We start from the raw sequence: 26,288 nt of genomic DNA on the forward strand, positions 1-26,288 counted from the left end.
GTCTGCTGTTGTTCAAATATTTATTTTCCAGGTTTAAAAATATGACATAAGCTCAGGGATTGTTAAGCATAGAGCACAGAACAGTAACCAGCACAAAGATTTAGCAGCTTTTTTCATAGTTTAATTACTAGAAAAAATCTTTTAGCACAATGCTTCACTTGGCATTTTACTTTATACACATCGGGTTTAGAAATGGCTGCACATCCTTAAGTGCATTCTTGGTGTAAGCTGATTTCAAAAATACAAATTCTTTAGTCAACATCTTAAATGGTGGTGGTGTGGGTGGGTGTCAGAGGCTGGCTGAGTCCTATGGTGCTACACAACCAGCCAGCAAAGTCCACCTCCTCTGCTTCAGACTGCTTGATGAAAGGATGTACCTGAAAAGTAAAGTGGGAATTAGGGTTCCAGATGACTAAATCCAGTAGATGGTCTTACCTACCACTAGCTGCTTCAGATCGGCCCTTTCTGCAGGATTCTTTATCAAGCTGCAGAGGAGGCAAGCAAAAGTATTGTGGCTTGCAGAACATTTGAATGTAGGTAAATAAGTTTTCCATACGTACCACTTGTTGACGAAATCTTGAAACTCAGAGCTGAAAATTGCAGGAAGCTTTGGTGGAGGCTAAGAAAACAAATGTGTTCGCATCAGCAGAGTCTAAGCACAAATCTATTAAATGACTTCAGAATGTACAAAGATGAACAAACCTCATTGACTATGTAATCAAGTAGTTCAAATATGGCCATTGGCGGTCTACTGTCTGGTCCATATGCTGGGATGAGTACAGAAATGAAAAGCAAGCTGTAAATTCTGCATATTTGCATGTACCGGCAAGCTGAACAGATGTCATCGCATACTTACAACTTCCCGGCCGTCCAGGTGGGCGTGGTTTTGGAGATTCACTGGAGGCCGTTTCCCCTTCCACAGGGAACCCAAAAATCTTTTCCAACTCTCTTGAATCAGGTGGAGGGATAGGAAAGCGTCCAATGGCCATTTCTACTAAAGACAGGCCCATGCTCCATATGTCTGACTGAACTGAGTAGTGAGTTCCCTGTAAGCGCTCTGGCTGCACAACAATCCACATTCGGTCAGACAGTATTTATTTTCATCAATTAAAAAAGAAAAAAATCACTGGCGTTTGAAGAAATATGATCCTGACTCACCGACATATAGGAGCGAGTTCCCACAAAGGAGTTGGCCATGGAGTCAATCAGCTGCCCGCTCACTCCAAAGTCACACAACTTGATCTCACCTCGGGAATTCACCAGGATGTTAGAAGGTTTGACATCTGAAGGAGACAATTCACAAATTTAAATTACTGGAGAACATTTCTCGCTTCAGATTTCATCAAGTACAAGTAAAAACATCTTTTAAAAGTTGAATACTACGTTCATAGCATCCATTCCTTCTGCTTTCCATCACCGCCTCAAAAAAACCCCAAATAATTCCCTTTCCAGGCTCTGAAATAGTTCTGGATTCTGTTTTGTTCTTCTTTGGAAAGAGGAGGATCTACAGAATAAATTCTCACCTCTGTGCATGATCTTGTGCTTCTCACGCAGGTAAGACAGCCCTTTAATGACCTGCAAGAACCAAAACGCCTCACATCAACACAGAGGAATGCATTTAGCTAAACCAAAAATGTTTTTCTTTGCTCAGCTTGCTTAAAATTTCTCGGAACATGAAATATGTAGGCGAAGTGTTGGGGCTACGCACAGCAATGCTGACTTTGCCAAGGATCTGCTCTGGGATTTTGCCTGCTTTCTTCAAAGACTGGTCCAGGGAGCCACCGTCCTACAAGCAGAATGCAGAGGAAACACGAGGAAGTCAGTAAAATAAAGGCACATGAAGCCATCAACCTCATTTTTTTTCTTACATAAACAATACTAAAGGATCTTGTAATCAGCAATACAACAAGTATATGACTGGCAAAATTACAGGTTATTCTATTTTAGTTCAATGCTACCTTTGAATTTATTGTATGTTATGTTATATGATCATATAATTTGAAGCATTTACTTGGTTGGTTTGGAATAATAAAACGAAATTCATATATTTTTTAATAAATAGATTTACCATGTGTTCCATGCAGATGCTGATTTCTCCATCGCTGTAAAAAGCTCCATAGAAGCCTACAATGTATGGAGAGTTGCACTCATGCAGAACCTGCAGCTCCCGGATGATCTGGTTCCTGATGGCTGGTTTGATCTCCAGGTGGATCAGCTGCAACACAGAGGAACTCCGATTTTTCGTTTTACCTCAATATGTTCAATTGTACAAGTTTTCTCTAAGCTGAAGCTACTGAGTTTAGTCCACACTTCATTTAAGGCTTACCTTCCTTGCCATGATCAAACCAGAAGGTCTGTGCGAGACCTTGAAGACGACACCTCCGTTGCCTGCACCAAGCTCACAGATTTTCTCAAAGTCGTCGTCCTTCAGTTCTCCCACTTTCTGCTTCTGTGTAAGGAAGGCCTCCAAGCGCTTTCGCTGCTGCTCATCCAGCTCAAGCTCCTCTAGCTTCTTCTGCAGAGACTCCAGGTTCGTCCTTAAACAGAAGAGGATAAAGACAGATTGGAGTTAGGTGTCCTATAGCAGGAGTGGGAAAAAGGAGAAGGGAAAATCTCCTATGCTCTTTAGCCTCGCCAACGTTCACAACAAAGAGTTGTAACACATTTGTGCTCATTCAAGTAAAGAATTTATCAATGAGCCGCTGTGTGAAGGAATATTACAATATAAATGTTTGTTCTTCACTCCAACAACTGAGCAACTAAGAAACCTCTTCCATCCTCATTTAAAGTAAATGACGTTTTTTTCCCCCCAATTTCTAACACACAATGTTGCAAACCATGCTGGTTTCATCAAAATATTCACAAAACTACACACCCACACACACACACTGAGAAATACCTCATTCATTCTGCAAAAAGGCACACTGTAACCAAAACTACTTGTAGCATGATCAAAATCAAGCGGCACACACTTTATTCCTATTACCAGATTTTTATTTAACTAACTCCACACTGTTAGTGTGGTGAAAAGCCCTGTGATCTTTAATATGCTTTGTCATCATTTAAAATAGTTAAATTGTATAAAAACTCTTCAGATTTTTCACATGTACAGGAATATTTTGCATATACACACACATCCTTTTGAAACAGGAACTTTTCCAGTGGAACACATGCACAGCCGATGCATTTACATCAGGGGGAACACAAATATGAGCACACAAAAACAGTAAACTGAAAATGAAAATTGCGGATCAAATGTGCAGAAAAAAGATATAGAATAAAAAAAGAGAAGAGAAATAATCAGGCTGCATCTTGCCACATAGCTGCCACAAGACCTTTTCAACATCATCTCATTCTCACCCTTCCTCTTCCTCTTCCTGTCTGCTATATCTTCCATTTTTGTAAAAAAAAAAAAAATAAGTGGATCACCTGTGGTCTTTTATCGTGCCGACTTCCTGATTGAAATGGTAACAGTTAACCACTGAGGTGTTTGGGACGGTGACTTATATGTGTCATTTTGTTTTAAAATGGTGTCAGATTGTTGTGTCAGATGCACAAAAGCATGTTCAGTGCATTTAGAAAGTGCCATTTTGTGTTTAGAGTTTTGGAGACTTGAGAAGAGGTTTTGCAATGTAACATGTTCTTGGGTTTCAAAAAATCTATTAAATTAATAGAGCTTTCCTTTAACAGAGCAAAATCCATTCATCCCCTTTTGCTTATTTCTTTTTTTTCCCTTCAGTCTTCAAACCTTTTCTGTTACTTTTTACCATAAGAATGTCTAGTTTGATTAATGACATTTTAATATTCACCTACTTTAAATGAAATGTTTTGTGGAAATAGTTTTTCATAACCAAACACAGCTGGGTTTGAAATGGGAATTGGAATTAAAATAATTGAAATAAATCAAATTACATTGTATTAAAAACGAATTCCGATCATTTCGGTACTATAGCAGTTTTGCGCAGCCCTGAAGTATGATTTCTACATATCATAGGAGCATTGACTGATCTCCTGCTGTAGAGGTCTCCTTCAGCTTCATCACAGCTATGAATTTTACGTCCATGTCGAACCACAACTCACTGATAACTACTCAAAGCTGGGCATTGAGCTCTCCTCTAATGCTCCGTCATGCAGCAAAGACAGGGTTTAAGTGCTTTTATTTTTGTCAGTAGGGCTGCATATCCATGGAAACGAGCTACATGTAGATGTGGGCGGCGTGGGTGTTTTGTCAACAAGAGCTGGAGGTGGAGGAGATGAGAAAAGAACTAGCATGAAACACACTCAACACAATATATGTGGGTGCAACAACCACAGGGGCAGCACCACTTGAGGTGCAGGGGGTGTGCGCACGTAGCCGGCCTTTCTTGTATCCATTCGCGTCATATTCAAGGACATCTAATGGGAGATAAAGGTACGAAAGAAACCCGTTCTGCAGCTCTGCACCGAGCCTTGCAGACAAATGTCAGCAAAAACAGTGGATTTGAAAACAGTTTATGACAAAAATGATGAATATTAAGAAACTTAAATGAAGGAACTCAGATCTGTTAAAAAAAAAAAGAGTAGGCTTCTATGCAGCAAGAGGAGAGTTTCAGATTAGTTAATGAAATATTGTTTTGTCTTGTTATATCTTTGATTCCCTTTCTACCCACAGGGTTAAGGAGATACATTTGTACGCACAGGTGTGTTCAAAACAACATAGGGAGGCAGGAGAATGAGGCTTACACAGTAAAACGTACTTTTGTCAAATTATGCTGACAATAGAAAACTACCCAATGCTTAGAAATGCTAGACATATACATATAACTAACCTTTATGGTTACTTGACTCATTCTTTTCATCACACAAAATGTTTTTTTGCAAAATAGTGGATTTCCTGTTTTGACATACGTCAGTCAATGTTGTTAAAAGTTCATGTCGGAACCTAAAAAATACATTTTGGATCACATGTCAAGCAGCTGGATGGCTCAGTTAGCTGAGTGTAGGACTGGCGCATGGGAAACCAGGCTTCATCCAGTGTTGGTCCTTGAGCAAGACCCAAGGGGGGCCCCCCCCAAGTCTGGGTCTTCCCTGTGCCGGTCCCCAGTCAGCAAAAATACAGGACATCCGACGTAAAAATCACTGCCAAAAACACATGTCCCTTCAGTAAATCGGTAAAAGCTGATTCACTGAGGCGACCTCTGAAGGGATATGCCGAAAGGTGAACAACAACATTTTGGATCACATGTTACTAAGGGCCAGGATTGGAGGAGCTAATGTGAAGAAGAGCTTTCTACAGTTAATATTGATCTGGAGAATACATACCAAACTAGATGACTGCCATCAAGCACTCACATTATAGTCTGTTATGGAGCCATACAGTGTTGAGTTTCACATGGAGCTAGGAAAGTAAAATCTGTGTAATTTAATGGACCTTTTTTTTTCTATATGAATATAGAAAGTGCTTTTTAGACTGTTTCAGATAACTGTCAGAATGTACCCCAAAAAACCTGCTTAAAAAACAACAAGAACAAAGCAACACCTGTTTGCAGGTTAGCATCCTCACATTACATTAAACAGCAGTATTACCACATACTCTCAGCAGTTTAAAAAAAAATATCCCCAATCCTTGATTTAGATTTCCTTCATGTGCTCATTTGCAAAGGCTACAGATCACTTTCAGAGGCTGCATCTAATAAAGAAACCAGAAAGCATCCTGCCTGCACAAACAGGCTTCATAGTGAAGACCATGTTATGTAATGGGATCCAGCTTATTGGTGGAATGACAAAGAATTGTTTCCACAGATTTACACTAAACAAGGTGTCACAACAGGTTTATTTCTCCATTATCATGTTGGTTTTTTTCTCTTTACCTCCAACCCACACAAGCATATCACTAAACAGTGCCTCCCCTCAGAAATCAGCTGAAGAGAGCTGGAGAGCCACTTTATTTCACAGTGATGATTAGATCAGTCACAGTGAGGAGAGCTGTATTAACACTAATCTGTGACAGAGATTTGATTTCTCTGATTCTCTAAGCAGATCCCCTAAATTTAAAAAAAAAACACTGCAATTTTTGTTTATTTGAAACATTTTTACAAATATTTGACGCTATTGTATCTTTGGATTCACTGCTCGTCTTCTTAGTACTGTTCTAATAGAGGTTCTTGTGTTAGTAGTACTTTTTGAACCTATCTTTCTAATCAGTTTTAACTGTGAAATAAATAAATAATCCCACAGTCGGTGCAGACAGTGTCTCAGATTATTGTCACACCAAAAGCTCTAAATTCCTGTGGTAAACATAATTATGTAACATTTCGTATGTGACAAACAGCTGATCGCCAACACTCACTCGGAGGCTCCGGTTCCGTTCAGTGTGTTTCCGTCGGGAATCGGGTTCAGCTGGATCGGTTCTGGCTTCCTTCTCTTCTGCATGTTTTTTCTCAGGAATCGGCCTTTTTGTGGAATGAAAGCCGTGAGGACGGAGGGACAAGGCGGCCAGACGAACCAGTGGAACGAAAACGGAGCAGTGCTGTCACGACCTGCAGACCCAGCGCAGCTGATGCTTCGCTTAACGGGTGGACGTGAGCTGAACGTCACAAAAATGTTTACACCTTGGTCTTCCGGGCACCATGTCAGGCCCTGATTGCAGTGCGCCCTCTGCCGGTGACTGCTGGCATCGCAGTCCTGTGCAGCAGAGGGAAGTTCGTGTATTGTACAGGGGCGGACTTGTTGCACATGTGTGTGTGGGGGGCATTTACAAACATGGTCTAAAATAATTTCCTCAATAGTTTAAATCTGTCATAAAAAGCCCAAATTACTGAAATGGCATAAGACTGCTCGTGTGAAAGTGTTTTGTCCTCCCCTGTCCCTGTGTGGCAATGGACCATTCCGTCAACATCAAGTTAGATAGCAGAGAAAGACTGAACAGCTTTTTTTTAAGAGGCAAGATGAAGCGATTGTTAAAATGATCATTATCATTTTACTGTTAATGCAAGTAAAAAAACACACCTCACACAAAATGTTAACAATTTAAGTTAAACAACAACAAAACTTTTGCAAGAAGAACGACAATACAAGTACAACAGAATAAAATAGTATTTCTTTGTCATTTTTTTCATTGACACCACTCTGTAGGCAGGGAGTTGTTTTGTGCCATCACTCCAGGATTTTTGTGTCTTTTGCCATCTTTTGTCAGCTAATTAAAAAAACAATTATAAGACCCTCATTTGTTCCTTCTTGAAAGTAAGTGGGTAACAACGTAGCTCATTCAATAAATTCAGTGTTGTTGTTTTTAAAAAAAATGTATGTAAAACACATTTCTTTAATATTTTAATGTTTTTCAGTTATTATTCTTTTATCAAAACATTTGGATTCGTGATGCTGTCTAGAAGTGGACCATTGAAAAAGTTATTCGACTGATGATTCACTCAAGGTAAGGATTTGGAGTTTCAACTTCCTGCACATTTTTTAAATATCCGTTAGATAAATCCTGGCAAGCAGTTGGACTCTACTCTAAATAAAACACCTGCAAGTCATTTTCAAGAGAGAACAAACCTTTGCTCTTGTAGATGCCTTCTTTAAGGTACAGCTGCCAGAGGAAATAACAGAAATGTTAGTGAAAATCCATCCATCCATTTTTTTGATTCCATTGAATCCCTGTTGGGGTCAGGGGCTGGCAGAGCCTAACCCAGCTACTGTTATGCAAAGGTGGGGGTACACCCTGAACAGGTTGCAGGGCCACACAATCACACACCTATATGGGCAAATTTAGAATGATCAATTGACATGTGAAGCATTATTTTGGAGGAAGTGCCTGAGGAAAACCCACACAAACACAAGGAGAACATACAAACTCCACACAGAAAAGTCCCAGCTGGGATTTGAACCTGGGCCTTCTTTCTGTGATGCAAGTACACAAGTAACCACAACAACACAGTGGAGGTGAATGTGTGCAAAAATTACATCTGTGTGAAAGTTAAGCCTCCTTTTATGTATGTAGTTATTTCATGCATATAGATCGCGCTAATATCATGCTAATGGCTTTGATAGTTTTCAGATATTTTTGCAAAGCTGATCACCAAAGACTAACTTCCTAAAAATGGTAAAAATTCACGAAATAAGCTGCTTGTGCCCCCACTTGTGAGTTTTGGTAGGTGAAAACTAGTAAAAACCAGACAACCCGATTTCCATTCAATAAAAATATGAATAGTAACTTGTCCCCAAACAGCTGCTGCACTTTGAACGTAACTTCTTTAATCCAAGCGTATATGCTTGCTTCCTCAGCTCCTGGTCTTTTTCTCTTCCCTGCAGGAGCAAGTGGCTGCTGTTATCTCTGCTTCAGAAGCTGCCTGTTTTTCTGCTGTAATCTCTGTCCACAAATCCCCAACCTCTCAGACAAAGAAGTGGTGGATGAGGCAATACATCCACAGCATCAAACAAGGCACAGCATATTCTGGGTTTCCAGCACTGCTGCACAGCCCCTAGCAGAATGTCTCAGCCTGAACAAGTTTTTTTTAAGTTTTTTTTGCCTTGGTTTGCTGTCTCCTGATGCAAAAACGATGTCTGAAAATATTAAAGTAAATGTCTAAAACTTTTAACTCAGATGATATTCACACTCTCAACATCTCTTATGCTAGATGTCCAAACAATATGTAGAAAATCTTTTTTACCAAAAGGCCAGAATGCTCTGTTTTATGAAACAAAAATGGAAGAATTATGGATAAACGTTCTTCAGCAACAGGGAAAAGAGCAAACAGACTGTCTTATCTTATAATGTCAGATCATCAAAGCAAAATCAGAGGTGTCATATAAAAAATGAATAAAAGAAACTACTGTCTAGTGTGACACATAAACTATTTTTTTCATGACAACTTTCTGTTTATCCCAATCAAGTAGGTTTAGAATCACTGATGTTGTTGTTGATCTTTTAGCACATCCCATCAGGGGTTGCCACAGTCAATCAGCTTTCACCGATTCTCACAGGTGGTTTGGCAGACATTTATACACTGGATGCTCTTCCTGACACAATCCTGTATTTTATCCTGGCTGGGGACCGGCACAGGGAGACCCAGACTTGAGGCATGATGGGTCTTGCCCAATGATGCACAAGGGTTAAGCTCATTGCGCCCCCTGGGAAGCAAACCCTGGTTTCTTGCACACCAGTCCTACATCCAGCCAACTGAGAACATCCAACTGCTACACTGAAGTTGATCAATGTAAATGTGTAAAAACTGATATGGGAATTCTAACTTGTTCACTGAGACTGCTGAGAAAACTTAACATAGATTAGCAATATTTCAACAAGGAGAGACCATAAGGAATTCCAGAAAAGATTTATTTGTGATGCAGAAAAATGTGCATGATATTAGTCCATAGTCTTTGGCGGTTCGGCTCTGGACCAAAGACGTCTTGCATATTTGTAAGCATGAACCACAGATGAATAAACCAGAGAGCCTAGAATCTAATGGTGGTTAATGACCAAACAATGCCAAAGCATTCTTCCAGGTGGAGAAGCAGGTGGAGGATGGCTGGTGAAGCATTTAGAATGCAAAGAGACAAAGTGGGCGTTTTTTGCACTTGGTTTGAAGAGAATGCCTAATTATAAAGGTGTGTAGAGTGATGTAACAAGGAAGTACATGGAAGTGATCTTCCCCATTGAGACTGCAGTAAAGCTCTACTCTAATACTTACAAGCATTTTAAAATGAATTTATGTCAGTTTTTTTTCTTCTATGCTGTTTTCTATCAGCATTGGTTATGTAAGATCATCAGTTTTCATCACACTGTTCCTATCTTGGGGTTGGAGATAATAAACTTAAGGCTCTTGACCCACCACCCCATACAACAAGAAGGTTTCACACATATAAAACTGTGAAATATTAAAAGATATTATTTTTTTCCCCACTGATTAAAAACATCTTTTTATTTTTTCTCATTCCTGCATTTGCATGGATTTCCCTATGAGGGTTGGGACAGAAGCAGAACGTTTATTTGCTTTGTCAGTCTAATAATGTTGGCACATTCTCTTGTTCATCTCAAAATGCTGTTTTATTGCAAAACCATTACAAAACGTTAAGAACTGCCCCATCTGAATTACCGATACTGGTATGTTTAAAACATTGCAGAATTTTGACCTTTTCACTGCTTTTAACTTGTTCAGCAAGACAGATTTCTCTAAATATTAGTAATTAATGTCAAACAATCCCACCAATAACCTTTTTAAACCATGTTAAATCAAAGCAATCTAAAATAACTGACATTGTTTGTGAAAATCTCTGTTTTCTGTTCAAAGTGGGAAACATGCTTTTACTGCAATTTACAATTAACAAAATCCCAGTCCACACACCTACAAGAGGAGAAAACTAATGTATCTGTCTGCCACATCTGTTTTATGATGGGGGAAAAAAAAGATTAAGACTGGAAAGATCTTTTGCTAAACCATGTGTAGTTCTAGCCTTGTGTTTGTTGGAAGGATCAGAAACTGAGCAGGTTGTAAAATTGGCATCTGTTCTCAAGTTCGGCTCATCATTTAACAGTTACACAGACAAACTGTGCATCATGCACTATAAGCAAAGCCTTCCTTATCACCAAACAGTGGTAAGTCTGACACTTTTCACTAAAACATTCCTGAAGTTTTCATCAATAAAAAGCACGTCTTTGCTCGACGGTACAAGTTTAAAACTTAAGTGGGATCTTATGACAGGCAGGTTAACAGACGTACTGAATGTTCATCAACTATTTGGTCATATATAACATAATTACAATTTCTGAGAATGATATTTGGATGTTTTGTATTAGAAATCATTAACCTTGTTTAAAAAAAGTATGGAAGAAACAAAAAGAAAATGTATTAAAACTGATACAAAACAGATCTGTCATATATTATACTTTATTATATTATATTTTCAATGGTATTTTTTAAATTTCACATTAAGCGATAATTCTTAAATGTGAAAAGAAATCCATGGAGTGCTATTGCAGCTATTGAAAAAGAATAACTGAATATTTAGATGTGGTCAAATTCTCTTGACTAAAGCATGTAAGATTTCATGAACAATTATTAAACTTTGTAGTTTTATGACTGAATGGAGGGAAATGTTACTTTTAGTAAATCTTAGTTAGTTTATTTACCTCCTAACATTTCAAATTTAAATTTGCTCTTTTGTACAGAGCAGAAAAATGTTGGCAAAGTAAGGTGACCCTTAAAGTTAGCAGGGGAATTAAAGTGGGCATGACAACTTTCAGATACTTCCTAAACTTTTGAGGATTCAAAACTGTGATACACAACTACTAGACCACATTTAATGGAAACCAGGCTATAGCAAGAAAAGGTGGAATTATTGCTACCTGTTGGGACTTTTGACTCTGCGGTTTTATAAATGGATGGCACAAAGGAGTGCACAAACGTCTTTCTTTCCTTCCTTCATTCTTTCTTTCTTTCTTTCTTACTTATCTCAAAGGCTTAGTGTAAGTTTTAGATCTAAAGAGAGCTCATAAATCTTGTATAACATCACTCAGACTCGCAAACAGCCACATAGAGTGAACAATGATTTATATATCCAACGTACAAAGGGAAGTATTAAAGGGTTGAGGGTATTGCTGAAGATGAAATCACACACTGAACCTTTGGTAATTCTAATATTGAAATGAATAAAGCAGGTAGAGCATTTCAGGAAATTTTCAATGACTATGATGTCGATGGCTGCAAGAATGGTGAAATCATTTAATGAGGTTGTCAAATAACACTTTATGTTAGTCAACAGTTAATAGTTGTAATTGTTAAAAATATAAACATGTAAATGATTGTTTTTCTTGCAGTTGTGTCTGTCATATTTCTTTAAATTAATTCTTTATAACGACATTAACTTGCAACTATCCAATTATTTTCAAAGTGTCTTCATCTTTTGAATGTGTTCATGAAGCATCTCCATTATTCACTGTTATTGGTGTCATATTTACTCACAATATGAACATAAAAGTACAAAATGTATTGCTTGTTTATAATTTTCAAGCAGATTCTTGATTTATGAAGCATGTCTTGAGAAATACTGTGATTTCAAACACTGATGGTAAAGTAGAAGAATTCCTCTTATAAATAATTATTTTGGAAGGCTATGTGCTGTAATTTAAATGCTTTGATAATACACTGATTGCGCATATAAATATGATTGCACGCATTCATAGAAAGCAATAACCATTTGTCTTTGTACGCAGATTCATAGCCATCATCAAAGCTCTCGATTCATCATATTTTTAATTCAAAAGAATACAACTCTCCCTGTTTTTAAATTGTGGATTTGTTTCTATAAAAACAAAATGATAAACTGCAATGAGATTCTGTGGAAGACGTGTTTCCTTTTTCTCACCTTGCAGGTCTTAGGTTTCAGACGTGTAGTGTGAATGCAGGTAGGATGATAACTAACACTCACTCTCTGTGATGGGAGTGTCCAGCACCACACAGGAGTTCTGAGTTCTGCACACCTCCCACATCATTTTCATGTTTTGTTATTTAGAGTAACAGCCATGGTACCTCACCCACAGATGCACACAGGTAGTTAGTTTGTTTAGCACAGCACAACTAACTTTATTTAGTCTGCATATTTAGTTCCTCTTGTTCTGTCATCCTTTCTGTTAAGTGCTAATTTGTTTAAGTTTCATTTTCTTTGACTTACCTAGATGGAGTTTGACTGTGGAGTTCGTATTGATCCAAAAGGGTGTCTGAGGGTAGAGCTGTTTTATATTGTCAAGGTGATTTAAGGAGGACTGGATGGTGGTGCAGTGGTTACCTCACCTGGTTAGTTCAAATCCCAGCTGGGACCTTTCTGTTTGGAGTTCTCATGTTCTCCTCATGGATGCATGGGTTTTCTCCAGGCACCTCGGCTTCCTCCCTCAGTCCAAAAACATGCTTTATAGGTTAATTGCTATCTCTAAATTACCCCTAAGTGTGCATGTGAGCAGACTGGCCACTTATTCAAAGTCTCCCCTGCCTTCATTAAACATAGGCTGGGGTGGCTCCAGCAGGCAGCCCTATGACCCTGAAGGTTCTGAAGATGGATGGATGATCATTTAAGGACCCAGCTACCATGTCAGTGGAAGAGTAATTTGTATTTTGGATAATTTATAAAGTTAAACTATTGTCAGTTGAATTCTTTTTGGGGAAACAGACTCCCTGTTACTGTAAAATGCCTGAATGTGTGTTTATATTAAACCCCCAAATATTTGTTATAGTGGGTCAAAAAAGTATTAAGTCAACCACCAATAGTGCAAATTGTCCCACTTAAAAAAAGATATGAGAGGCTTATATTTTTGATCATAGAAACACTTCAACTATGAAAGACAAAAGGAGAAAAAAACTAGAAAATCCAATTTAGCTGTTTTTACATAATAATAATAATAATCATAATAATCATAATAATAATAATAATAATAATAATAATAATAATAATAATAATAATAATAATAATAATAATAATAATAATAATAATGATAATAATAATAATAATAATCTCATCATAAAAACTGGCAGGATCCCTCACACTCCCTAGTTGTGGCTTAATTGCTGCTCAAACATTTAAATAATTTTCTTAGTATTTGCTTTAAAAAAACAATCTAGGATCTTGGTTGCACAATTTAAACAGTCTAAAGAACTGAGAACAAAACAGAGCAGAGCAACAGTAAAGTCAGACGTCACAAGTTCCTCTTTTGGAAATTGTGATTGGTCGGATCAGCTGAACACATCCATGCAAAGTTAACTGTTAACTCCTAATGAGCCATTCAACTGGTCCTTGTGCCCATATATATAAATGCTCAGGGGGAAATGTATTTACATGAGCTTGTATGCTCGACTCCATTAAAGATATGACTCCATCTGTTCAGTTTTTAGCATCAGACATGTTTTATATAAAAATGAAACAGGTGGTAAACAAATCTGCCGACCACAAACTCACATCTGTTTAATCCATAAAATGGCCACCTTTGAATTTGAATCTTACTTTATTTCAGTCACAATATTTTTGGTATAAGCTGTACTCACAGACTGATCTGAAAGTTTATTATTTACTCAATGCAGGCTGTAATCTCTTTCCTTTTGGATTTAAGAAGTATTTCCTTAAAGCATTGGAATTTTTAGGAAGGGTTTAGAATTAATCCAATGTTTAGCTTATTTTTTGTTATTAGAAGACTGGGAAACTATTTTTGATCTTTTGACAACTACACAAATGTTTCAGAACACCCCAACAATCCGGTAAAGTCTAATGAAGAGTTTGAAATGATACCAAAACTTCCTGAAGCCCAAGGTAATATTTTTCCTTTTCATACTTTTGTAATTTTTTATCAGCTGACCTGTAAGCAGTCATCTGAATAAATTAAGCATCTTTTTAAAGAAAAACCTGTCTGTAGTGTCTGGATCTTTCGTTTCAGGTTCATATGAACTCAGAGCATATGCATCCTTGCAGAAATCTATGTTTTAATTATGATAATTATGCTGTTCTGGGCAATTTGCCTGTTCACACTCCAGATAATTTCAGATACTTCAGCCATTTTTGATCTGCAGTCCTGCAGGGAGTTATTATACTGTTTCCTGCAGGTTGCATCTTTCCAACCCGAGGAGGACATTTTTGGACTAGACCATCCGTGGTACAGGAGGAGCCAGGAGGTGTGAAGCTGGGAGGATCAGGGAGCAGCCATGACGTCACCAGAGTTTAAAGTGGGCCGCGCTTCGTCCGAAGAGAGGAGAGGGAAGACGGGAGGAAGGAGCTGCGGTCATCTGGTCTCACCTGCTCGGGTTTAAGTCCAGAAACTACCTGCAGCCAGAGTTTCAAGGCTTCCTGAAGATGAAGGAGTGTGTCGCGCAGTGACTCCTCTTGTGTTTGCAAGCGTCAACTTTTCCATTGGAAGGATGCTGAAACAAAGGGTGAGTTGGACGCTTTCCCCAGAAAATCGGTGTTGAGTGAGTCGTCAGGGCAGCCTAATGATGCTGCAGCATGCGGGTCGTCCCCGCCGCCGCCGCCGCCGGGCTCCCACTGCTGACAATCGGCTGTGCAGATGTTGATGAACGACATCAACTAGAAACACATGCATTTCCAGTGGACAACTGTGAACTTTGCAGTGTTTTTACCTTTTATTTTTATTTCCCTGGCGTTAGGAGAGAAGTGCTGCTGGTTGATATGACAAATGGAGCTTTCTAGTTAATTGTTGGCGAGTCTCTGTCACTTGAAAACGTGCCAAGGAAAAGAGCTATCTAATTTCCCAGAGTGTGAACATCAAGGTATTGCAGCATGTCTAATGTTTTGTTTTTACTCACCCTCCCAGGTGTTTGACACCAAACTGATAAAAAAAAAACTGCTTTGGTGCATTGAACGCTCAGTACGCATGAGTGGGCTAATTGATTTTCGCTTTTTTGGTCATTTTTAGATAAGTTTGCCTCTTGTGGTTGAATGCAATGTTTTATTGTTTGGATTTATTTTAACTGCAACACATTCCTGCTGGTCATTTGTGCTGTTTGTTTGTTTTTTTGGGGGCCCAAACAAGCACCAGGACTCCTATAAAACACTAGGTAAATCCCGACTTAAAAGTGAACGTGGTGACGGAAATTTTTAACACTTTGCAGATTCCTGCTCATCTATTTTTCAGCCGCTAGATGGCAATAGAGTGCAAGTTGTAACCACTGATTAAACTTGCATTAGTCTCTACTGCAATCAGATATGCACCATTGTGTGATAATGAAATCATTACAGATGCTGATTTCCTGTGTGAGAATAACCCAAAACAAACAGAGCAAGGCGCTTCTTTGTAAAACCCATGACTTATATCAAATAACTGGTTAGTGCTTTCTGCACACAAACACGCACACTCATGAGTCTCCGCAAAAGCCAGACTCTTGTTTTTGCTCAGCTGGAGCTGCATAAATTGTGGCAGATGCTCTGGATGGGCTCTGTGTATTATAACAATTTATCATAAAACAGTTTATTACAAATGCACCTTGTCACAACAGCCATGCAGGTTTGGTTTCAACTCTGGCTCTATACCAGGAGGTTTTCAAAGAGCCAATTTTTGTTTATATTTCTAAGTGGGGTGATATTTTGTTTGTCTATAATTACACTTCAGCATCATTCCTCAGTCAACATCATCACCATTGCAAACATCCAGATGTGCACATCTATTATTTACATTATCTTATCAAGTTTTTTCAAGTATAGTTTTCAGTTGAATTTATGTGGGAGTTTCACTTTTAGGCTGCTGATCATGTCATCAAAGAACTGAGAAATGTATTGTTTCTGTGGGAAAATTCTCCAAAATGTCATGCACATAATGGCAAATGAAAAAAAAAAGTTTTGACTTTGAATATTAATAGTAAACTCATTTGCATATCGATTTTTAAATATTCTGAGCTCCGATAATAATGTTGCCAAATGTGGACATGGTTTCTTTTACAGTGTTGTATCTGGTCAGTGAGACAATGCAGTCAAAGTCCTCTCATCTATTAATTCTGACCACTGAAGTTTGGGGAAAATGGGCAAAAATCTAACTGTGACATTTAATTCCAAAGTGTGAAAATAAAAGGAGGTGTAACTAATATTTCGAAATGTATTCCTATTGTCTGAAAATTGTCTCTACTTATATGTTTATGGATCTATATACGGCTCTGTATTTGCCCTGTAGTGAGAAGCCATGCTGTTTGTTGTTTCGTTTTTGCTATAGGGTCCATTGCTGGTCTACATCGACACTCATCGAACCGCATTTGTGGTGGCACAAAGGGGAGTACTGTTTAAAATCAAACCAGTAGATTTTAGAAATTATTATCCCTATTTAGTGCAGTTTGAGAACATTTTGAAGTCGGAACTTCTGGTATTTTAATTTCTTAACCCATTAAAATAAATCCAGCTGAACTTCACTGATATGTTTAAAGGCAAGGAGAGGATTAAGGATATTAAATATCAGTCTCACTATTGATTCTCCATAAACCATTTTATTGATTTTCAAGAGTGAGCAAGTAGACACAGTTAAGGCAGCACAATACCAATAAGTCCACATTTTAGTGACCATGCAGGAATCATGCCAGATTATATTGAGCTGCAAAATGTGTTATAGAGCTGAAATTGTTAAATCGCAGGATATTTTTTTTGTTTGATGTGTTTGGAAAACAGCAGCTGGTGGCATAAGTTCAGCATTAAATACAGTGGACCTGCAAGGGGTGACTTCTTTAAATAACAGGCGCTTTTGACTTCATTGATCTGTGTCACATTGTCTTATAAATACAATGTTTACAAAGCAATGCATGCTGAGTAAAAAGTCATGTTACACTAAACCAAATAAGATTGTTTTAGTCTGAATGAGATGCTGCTCCTCTGCTGTGTCCTCTGAAGACCTTCTGTTACAGTTCTGTCTCATTGGCTTAAAGTTTTACCAACACATGACATCTATGCTGCATTATCCTCACATTCACATTTACTGACTTGTTCTTCAGATCTGTTTGCTTTGTAACTAGGCGTTGATGAAACATGAGGGATGTAAAAAAAGAAATCTGCTTCTGGTTAAACTTTTTTCTGCTTTTTGATCTTCTTCTTTTAGTTTGTCAGAAAAGTTTTCATTAGTTAATCTAAACTGCACAAACAAATTTTTCTATAGATCTACTTTTTTAAAATCTAGTTTTCGGCCCCTAACTCTTAATTAGGAACGATGCCTTGACCAAAAGACGTCTTCCTGTTTCTTGTAGCTAAAAGGTTGTTTCTCTGTTGGATGTTAAATTAAAGACTAGCAGGATCTTTACTCAGTGAAGAAATTTAAGCGTTAGATTATTGGTAAAGTACACAAAAAAGCATAATAAACACATTTCTGTGAATTATTCTTATTTTTTTAAACTATCATCCATGTGTGTTGATTCTCTTAATTTAGACCTTTCTAGAGGATGACCCTAAATTTTAGGGTCATTAAGCTAGTATGTCTCCTTTTAGGGCCTAAAAGGAGACATACTAGCTTAATGCTTCCTCCTCTCAATTAACAATGAATTACTGCCCCCTACTCACTCTACTCAAATACGCAGAGAGACAATTTTGAGTAATAAAGTGGTAGTGTCTCTGCCCTGAAACTGGGCAGGAATACAATCAGGTTATACCAAAGACTAAAGCAAAAATGGTTGGATTTAGGAGTTAAAGGCCAACTCTAAAGAAAATTGTTTTTTATGGTTGTTTTTAACTTGTCCTGTCCAACAGCTAAGCAAACAGATGAGAGCTGAAAGCCTTTTGTGTTGGACATATTTTACTGTTCCAACAGGGGTTATGCATCTTATGATACACCAGATGTATATTTGAATAAACCCCTTTTGTAATTTCAGCTAAACTTTATTTATGTGAATTATATTTGTAAATATTTTTTTGTTGGGCCGGACGGAAAAGAAAAGGAGGAGAGAAGAGAGAGGGATGACAGATTAAGGGGGGGGGGGGGGTAGAGGGGTGATTATAGCGAGGGTAAGATAATGAAGCGTTAGAAAGCAACAAGTTGCTGGAGCTTTATAATCACAGGTTAGGATGCATGAAAAATCTAAAATGGGCGGCGCCTGTCCACACAAACACATTCAAACGTTACAAACACATCTGTTGGCTCCAAAAGGGTTCCCACACAAACAAGTCTATATGGACATACTACCACTAACATTCACACATGCCTACTTATGCATTCAGACTAACACATGTTTTTGGTGTTTTTAACATGTTCATGTAGTAGTTTCCTCATGGTGGAAGACATATATAAAAGAATTTAAGATTAAAACTGCATTTCTGAGTATTTGTTTATTCGAATCTTGCTAGATCAGGTGTTATTGCAACACTGAAAGAGTTGATTTTAGCTCTGAGCCAGATAACATTTAGCCCTTATCTACACAGTGTTAAAGTGACACTGAACATATTGCTGAGTTATACATAACTCTTTTGGGTGTTAATAATTGACACTATCAGTACAACTTTAACACTAAAGAGTGTTGAATAACTCCCACAGAATCATTTTTACTCTGCACATTTTATCTCAGAGGATCAACACTAAAATGGAGGTGGGGCCTTACACTTGGTATTGTTGTAACAACTCTGACAGAATTAAAGTTTGACATAAATGATAAAAAAAAAACATTTAAAAAATGTCTGGATATGGTAAGCAGATAAATAAAAGAAAAAATAAAATAAACAAAACAAACAGTTATTTACGACGAGGCAACAGTATCTCTAAACGGTTCCGATTTTAGTACTTCAAAATGTATTTTTATCCTTTTTTATGTGAATTAATGGTTTACCTAGCAAGCTAAGAGCATTTCATTTCAAGTCTGTTAATGCTGTAAAGCCCCACGTTGTCCTGCAGGGTTAGGTTTATGACTGCCAGGGGCTTTTTCCACCAATGCAACAAACAGGCGGACACTATTTAGCCTCAGCAGCTTAAACTCTCAACAGAGTCATTTGTCTCAATGACAGCTGTTGCCTTTTGCCATAGAGACACTGATATTTTTGGTATTATTTATAGAAAAAAAATTAGCAGATACCCCTTTTGTCAAAATTCCCTAAGCTCTTTGAGTTTTGAGTGCAAATTTTTTGAGGATGTTTTTGTTGGGTAGACCCTAAAGTCTAGTAAAGCTATTCAACTGGAAATCCCCATGTTTTGCTTAATCAATATGTTTAATTAGTGCTGATTAATGTAGCAGTGTGCCAGTGGAAGGCTGACAGCTTTCTCACTCCACAAGAACACATTCTATTGGAAAACGGAGAAGAATGCTTTCCATGGTCCTACTTCGATTTTACATTCCCACTCACTCGGTAGATTGGAAATAAGGGGGGGTGTTAAGAAAACAAACAAAAAACAACAAGGCACATACACTTTAAATTTATGTCTGAGTTAGATGACTAATTCCATACCTTTTTATTTTTGAGTAAATGCAATCATTGCTTGATAGGCTGCTGGTTTGGTCCCACGCAGTCTCAATAATCTGTTAATCAGTCATGAAATAAAAGATTTGGAAACAGTCGCTGGCAGAAATGGTAAGCAGTGCTTTCCTTGCTGAAAGAGAACCTGCTTGTATGTCTCTGCTTGCAGTGGTTCAGGGTTTGTAAATGATTGTGCGGTATTCTAAGGTCTAATGGAAGAGCTCTTTCAATTCACCAGGGCAGACTGCACATAATCCTCACACTGTCATGATGTTGACCCTGATTTTTGGGGATTGTCTCAGCAGACTGTAATACTTTAGTGCGGTTTTTCTTTTAAAGTTTGCTATGGCGTACACTGCTTTCTGTCTGAGTCCTCTAGAAGTTACAGCCACAATGACCTTTATTCTGCAAATGAAGCTGTTTTTGCTCCGCGGTGACTGATAGATCTTATTATTTCGGCAAAAGAACACTGAGTATTCAGCAAATACCCCGGAGCCATAGCAACTACATTAGCAAAAGTTAATGAAACACGTGGAGGCAGGACCCCAAACTTTGTCATACTTTTGAAAGGGGCAGTATTTACATTACATGAAAAAACATATATCATCTCATCTGTCTCGTTTTTGCATGCATAGTTACACTGCTGTTTGTGCTATGCTGTTTGCCTGTAAAAGCAAACATGTTTTTTTTTTCAAGTGAATAAATAGATTACTTGTTGTGAAAATTGACAGTAGGGGGGGGCAATGAAAGTCATGCTTGTTTTCCTCACATTGTGATGGAAAAGTGCAAAGCGATGCAACATTTTAAAGGCCACAAGATTTTCTGTCTTACGACCGCATAGTTGGCTGGCGTTGAGAAACAAGAAGATGTTTGCAATTTAGATCCAACTTCAATTGTTGTCCCAAAGGTCCCACCATGTCTGCATCTGATTATGCTTGCATGAATTTAATTAATAATTTGACAATGCGCAACATTGATGCCAGTCATCCAATGCTCTGCTGGGGAAAAAGATTGCCTGAGCTTGATATCAAGCCACAGCCTTTTAGCAAGCAGCAGAAACGATGAGCTCAGGCAGATTTCAGATGCAGGAACCCCGGCACAGGGCTACGTTAATCCCCCATCCCTCAGGTGCAGGAACATCATGGACTATCTCTCTTCAGCAATGCTTGGTCAGTCTCTGATTAATGCACTCATCAGTTCTTTTCTTGTTTGTTTTAATGACAGGCACGTCCCTTGTGGGTATTTGGTGACTTTTTGCAAATACTGCTGATGCATATGCTTACACCTGCCACTATTTCCCCCTTGTCTTCTGAAAAGACCCCTGCCAGAATGCTCAAGTGTTTTGACATGAATTGGCTGTCAGTAACTGTGCAGAGAGACTGCACAGCGAATATTCCACTAGAGATACAGGATCCACGAGATGAGGAAATGAGCTGCGATAGCATCTCAGCGTGTTGTGCTTTGGTGATAAGGCTATTATTCATCATCGTGCCTTAGACAGCCAAAAGCCACTCTCCATCTCAGGTATATTTATAAATACTGTATATAGCTTCCACAATGCCTTGCTTTTTGCTGGTAAGGCTTTTACGCCTTATTAATGGATTCCAAACATTATTTAATAATTTATTTAAAATGCACATAATTGACTATGATTAACTGAAAAACTATGGCTGACATTCCCTCCTTAGAATTGAAGTTACTACGCAAAAGTGAAGAAACATGGGGAAATTTAATATTTCATGTTAATTTGACAGCATCAAGGGGGTATTGAGAAGCACTAAGAGCATTTTGAAGTGTTGGGGAAATTACTTGAAATGGGCGTGATTTCCCTTTTTTTCTTAATAAAAATAAACGGATTCAATGTATTTATCAAGATTTCTAATACTCGTATAGAAATACTCATATAGAAATACTATTTACTATTAAAATAGTCATAGAATATATTTAAAAAAACAATCTGCCAAATGGAATTTAAAAAACAATTTGAAAAACATTGACAGTAAACAAAAATAGAAAAAAAGACCCAAAAAGTCTGACCTTAGTCTTAGTGTTTTAAAGTCTCAACATTTCACACTACAGAGTTAGCTTGTAACATGATCTGTGATGACTGATCTTCATACTGACTCATGCAGACAGGTAAGTGCTGTGTCCATGTCACGTTTGGCTGCTGATGTGTGACAAATGATCAAAGCAGACAAATGATCCGCCATGCTCAACGGTCCATTAATACTGTAAAGCTTATAGAAGAGCGATACCTTGCCTCTTGTCTTTGTCACCTTTTATAGAAGCCATGATAGCATTATGGTGTTTTTTTTTATTGTTACCTGTTTCAGGGATGTGTGAAACTGAGGTGTTCTGTATGAGAGAAATAAAATGTAGGGAACAGAAATGTATGCTCCGTTCCTGCACTGATCAGCATCCATGACATATTACTATCATCTCAGCCTCATGCTGCGCTACACCTGTTTAACAAATGTTGCAAACAGTACATTTCCTCCCTGCTTGGGTGATCGCTGTGAGATGGAAAACTCTGGAGCGCTTCCAGTTTCTGGTGATGGATCTTTGTCTTATCACTGAGGCAGGCTGAGCCCTATACCATAAAACCCCAGTGCTTATTCAGCACCCAGATACATTGCTTGTGATCAATGGTCATCAGTCAGGACACTGAATGGATCACAAATTGAACCACAGCTGGGACTTAGCTGCTGAAGAACTGGAGTGACTCATGAATACCACACCAGGCAGCAGAATGTTCAATCTCGTCTCTGGCCTTGCAGACAAAACCTTTTCATTCAATCCCACCCAGACAGCTTGAGTTTGAGGCACAATACCTTACTCTTCCCTCACTGGCAAGAACCTTCTTGTCTGCTACATCTGTGGTTGTTTAATGAACAGCGAAATAGAGGTTGAAAGAGTGTAGCAAATACATTTTGACAGTATATATATAGTGTATTTTTAACAATAATTCTTTATTTTTTTTAACACTTGGTACAAGCAGGTACCACATACATAAAACCAAAGTAATAAGTGAGATTAAAAAAATTCCATCACTCACTTTGTCATAAAGTCAGTCAAAAGCACTAAAATCTGCCAGTCCAGCAGGTGACAATTATGCTTTGTTGGTTTATTAAATACAATGAGTTAGTTTGAATATTTTGCACTGAAACACGGGTGAATTTTCACTATAAATTGCTAATTTTCAGATAAAATTTGAGGTCTTGTTGTGACAAAGATGTCTGATTGCTTAAAGAGCACTGCATCTATGTCAGTTTTATCATTGGCAAACATTTTTTAAAGGGCTGGAGAAGGTGTTACTGGTGTTTATTGGACTAAAATAAACAACTTGTTGTGTTTGTGTTGTGTTTGGACTCGACAAATCCTCAGGCAGTCAGGTTTATTTTTAATGAAGGAATTTCAAGATTATCCTTTCTTTTCCCGGCAGTGGTGGAACTCCAAAGATCATTCACAGAGCAGAAAGAGTTTATGAGGTGATAAAAGAACTCCGGGTAACTTAAACAGTGGTTGGAATCTCTCACATTGGCTGGTGTTCATGTTGGAGGGCCCACCATGAGGAGAACACTGAACTAAAAAAGTGGGTCAATGCTGCAAGCAAAATGCTGCTGATCTCAAAGTGCATGGTGGTCCATCTGCAGTTTGCTTGAGGACAAGCCAGAATGCTGTCAAAAAGTTTTGTGTTTTTTCGCGGGGGGATTATGCAAATAAAACTTGCTTTTAACAACAACCCCTCCCCCCAACATTCTACTTAAAACTTTTGCATGTATTTAAACTGTAACTGTAAATGTAACTAAACTTTTTCAAGCATGTTATCATTTTCTGCACATCATTTCTTTGTTTAGCTATTTTGTGTTTGAAAAAATAAAAGGAAATTAAAACAAATGCAGATAAACTGTAGGCTGGGGCTCAAAAAATTATTATCAGGTTTATATTTTGAAAGAAAGTTAATTTTTTATGTTGCAGCCAATAACTACTTTTGAAAAATAGTTTTAATGTAAGAATTCCTAACTTAATTGATAAAAGTTTCATCCCTTTTGAACATACATCTAGACATGTAAACAATGTTTTTATATCAACCTGAATGAATGAGAGTCTTCATAGATATGTTTGCAACTATTTCCACAGAAAAGATGAACAATTTTTAAAATAAAAACTAGCAAAGTATCAGAAAAAATTCTCCGTCTGCAAATCCTTGTTGTTTTATCCAATAATTTTTAATAATCATTTATTGGTAAATAATGTTCTTAAATATAGTGTCCATTTCTTTATAGAACATTATGTCAGAACAGTTTTTATCAATAGCTCCAGTAGGTCGTTTTTACTTACAAAGGCATAGATGTTTTGTGTTAAGTGGTGCTGCTAACGTATCCCAAAGCACATTTATTTCTCATTTTTTCCAAACTTTCAATTTAAGTAGGCGTGTTGTAATTCAAGTGGATTCAAGGACATTTAAAAGGTCGTGGTGGCAAAAATTGGGCCTCCATCTTTAATGCAAATTCAGATGACAGAGCTCTCTCTTCACCAAATTTAGATCACCTGGTTGCATCATGAACGCTGCAGGAGCATATTTTCTGATTTAATGATCATGATGGCAGGTCAGTTCTCTTTCAGTGATCATTAAGTGATGCAGAAGGTTAATGTGTTACATGAGCAGTGAAAGCACATCAGAGATGTGGGTTTTGGGTAGTTTCAAATGGTTCTTTTTTAATGAAAGCCTTCACATAAACCATCATCGCTTAATTTTCTCAACACGTACATCTTCTTAGAATTTATTTTAATTTTATATATTTTTTGGAAATTGTTAATGCTATTAAATAATAGATGTGAAATTAAATGTTACCCAATGGGATTGGAACATCTTAATCCATTTGTGCAACATAATTTAACTTCTTTTTTAAAACCGTCTCAATATCAAATCTTCATAATCCTTTACATTTATTGAGAACACCACCTTTGTGGGATATGCTGCTTTACTACTCTCTTGCATTAGTTTATTTATATTTTTTTGCAGGACACACTGACATACAGTAGTAAACAAGGATGTAACGATTAATCAAAGAATTTATTTATATTCCTATGATCCTTCCAGATCGATCTGTCTGAGGCAGTTGTTAATAGAATGGACCTATACCATTATAAAATAGTTTCAAAATGAAATAAATCAATTATATCCATATTGTGAAATACTATTTGGATAGGGGCACGGAATGTTTATTTTACTATAACGTCTAAACGACCAAGTATGCATTTCAACATTTCTGGAATGAGTTTGATAAATATGTGTAATTTCTTTATTGCTTTGACTACAATGCTTGAAATAAATCAATAAATCAAAACAAATCAAGTGTCATCACAGTGGCTAACACACGTGTGATCACAGCAAAAAATAATTGAGCCATCATTACAGTCCAATGTGTGGAAACATACTCCCTAGGGTGGCTGGGTGCGTAGAGATAGGGTGAGGAGCTCTGTCACCCAGAGAGAGCTCGGAGTAGAGCTTCTGCTCCTCCACATTGAGAGGGCCCAGTTGAGGTGACCCGGGCATCTAGTTCGGATGCCTCCTGGACGCCTCCCTGGGGATGTGTTCCGGGTATGTTCCACTGGGCAGAGGCCCCGGGGAAGACCCAGGACATGCTGGAGAGACTATTTCTCTCTGCTGGCCTGGGAACGTCTCTGGTTCACCCCAGAGGAGCTGGAGGAAGTGGCCGAGGAGAAGAAGTCTGGGCATCTTTGCTGCTGCCCCCAAAACCCCATCCTGGATGAGTGGAAGAAGATGGATGGATGGATGGATGGATGGATGGATGGATGGATGGATGGATGGATAAATAACCATAACTTAGAGATAAATACCTGGGTGCCAAACAGTGTGGCTGGTGTTTTCCACATTCCTTGTATTTCTGATATTCAAGTAAAAATTAAGCGTGTACTAACAACTAAACAAGACTTAATGGTAAATCCATTCACATTTTAGCTTCATGAAGTTCACCCCACTCTTGTTTTTCCACATCAAAATAATCCGAGGGGGAGATTATGAGAACATTCTATCACACTATATGGCCACATATCTTTGTGAAATTCTGTGTTTCCACACACTGGACAGTAATGATGGCTTGATTATTTTTTGCTGTCATCACGTGTGTTGTCTGTCCGCTGTAATGCAGTTGGTCGTTTTTATGTTATAGTAAACTTAAGCCTACCATGTATTTTCCAATATCGATTTTCAATTTATCTCATTGTGAAACAATTTTTAATGGTATAGGTTGAGTCGATTCAATGCAAACTTGCCTCAGGCAGATCGATCAAGTTGGATCATAGGAATAGAAATCATTTAATTGATTAATCGTTACATCCCTAGAACCCAGGTATTTATCTCTGAGTCACACTGGTTGAACTTT

At 37.8% G+C, this 26,288-nt stretch overlaps 2 protein-coding genes across 6 annotated transcripts in view; one reads left to right on the forward strand and one right to left on the reverse strand.

The window, feature by feature from the left end:
• Nucleotides 1-6: 6 nt before the first annotated feature.
• On the reverse strand, nt 7-6,623 carry map2k1 (mitogen-activated protein kinase kinase 1). The gene is made up of 11 exons (XM_004069617.5): nt 6,329-6,623; nt 2,327-2,537; nt 2,069-2,215; nt 1,709-1,786; nt 1,524-1,575; nt 1,159-1,283; nt 857-1,061; nt 703-767; nt 561-619; nt 440-485; nt 7-377 (listed from the first exon to the last, which is right to left on the reverse strand). Exons 1-11 carry the CDS (start codon nt 6,409-6,411, stop codon nt 264-266), a joined length of 1,185 nt encoding a protein of 394 aa, XP_004069665.1. The 5' UTR covers nt 6,412-6,623; the 3' UTR covers nt 7-263.
• An 8,079-nt stretch (nt 6,624-14,702) lies between these two features.
• The window catches only part of megf11 (multiple EGF-like-domains 11), a 78,456-nt gene continuing 66,870 nt past the window's right edge, over nt 14,703-26,288 (forward strand). For all 5 annotated transcript variants that reach the window (XM_020704029.3, XM_020704030.3, XM_020704031.3 and 2 more), the window contains exon 1: nt 14,703-14,888. The gene's annotated coding sequence lies outside the window, so the exon portion shown is untranslated. The remainder of the gene's footprint in view (nt 14,889-26,288) is intronic.

This window comes from Oryzias latipes, chromosome 6, assembly GCF_053564925.1.
Source record: "Oryzias latipes strain Hd-rR chromosome 6, Olatipes_Hd-rR_3.1".
NCBI classification, from domain to species: Eukaryota; Metazoa; Chordata; class Actinopteri; order Beloniformes; family Adrianichthyidae; genus Oryzias; species Oryzias latipes.